This window comes from Penaeus monodon, chromosome 23, assembly GCF_015228065.2.
Source record: "Penaeus monodon isolate SGIC_2016 chromosome 23, NSTDA_Pmon_1, whole genome shotgun sequence".
Lineage (NCBI taxonomy): Eukaryota > Metazoa > Arthropoda > Malacostraca > Decapoda > Penaeidae > Penaeus > Penaeus monodon.
The window spans coordinates 40774796-40775701 of record NC_051408.1 but is presented as its reverse complement, the minus strand read 5'-3'; the positions used below and the strand labels follow the sequence as shown (position 1 = coordinate 40775701).

Here is a 906-nt window from a genome sequence, read left to right as displayed (position 1 = left end):
GGAAAAAGGCACTTGATACCAAACACTAAAGTATACTCTGTGAACAAAATGAAATGATGAATCTGATAAATGAACATGAAAAAATATTCACCTGAACACCACCGGGCCATAGTTACTATGACCACGGACTTTCTTCTCAAATATCCAGTCACCAATATCAACACCAACAGTCGACATGCTTGTCCCTCTGGAGGTGCGGGTATTGATGTTTTTGTTTCCCATTCGCTTTGCCCAGTGCTGTGAAATAAAATATACTACCATAGAATCATGCCCATATAAAAAGTCACTTCATATTCATAAAATTATATTCTGTCCAAAGCAATATGGTACATCCTTACTCCATAACAAGAAGAAAGGAACTGACCTCAACTGGCTTCTTCCTGTATGACCCTGTGCCCTCTTGCCTCAGCTGTTCCAGGAGGGACGTCTTGCCAATGCCTTGCACGCCTACAATCATCAACTTCATACGGGCATATGGTCTTGCATCCTCAAGTATACTCTGTACAAGAACAAACCCAATACATAATTAATGATACATCATAGTAATCTAGTCCTCAAATCACTAATAAAAGCAAGGATTCATTCACTCACACAAATCTAAAAACTGGAATGATCTTCCTGTACCTTCAAATATCCAATCACATCCATTGTCTTGTATTTTTTGCTATCAATCATGGACTTCAAGGGCTCCTGCAGAGAGCATGCACGTGTGTTGAGGTTCCACAGCCTAGATAGGAGTCCCATCTCTGGGGGCAGCTCTGTAATGTCAGTGTTGCCCGATATGTTGAGAACCTGTGGGAAGACAACAGGGATAAATTGTTAAAATCTTTTACTGAATACTATTTTACAGACTGAAAAAGTGTAATTATAATGCAACTGAATAAAAAATCCCTACTTTGGTAAATT

The 906-nt window shown here is 39.2% G+C and overlaps 1 protein-coding gene across 10 annotated transcripts in view; it reads right to left on the bottom strand.

Annotated features, from left to right (window-relative positions):
* LOC119588069 (leucine-rich repeat serine/threonine-protein kinase 1-like) overlaps positions 1–906 on the bottom strand; it is a 34372-nt gene that overhangs the window by 16631 nt on the left and 16835 nt on the right. For all 10 annotated transcript variants that reach the window (XM_037936766.1, XM_037936764.1, XM_037936767.1 and 7 more), the window contains exons 18-20: positions 625–792; positions 365–499; positions 93–237 (exon numbers count right to left, since the gene is read on the bottom strand). In XM_037936766.1, the coding sequence (XP_037792694.1) occupies positions 93–237; positions 365–499; positions 625–792 (448 nt within the window). The remainder of the gene's footprint in view (positions 1–92; positions 238–364; positions 500–624; positions 793–906) is intronic.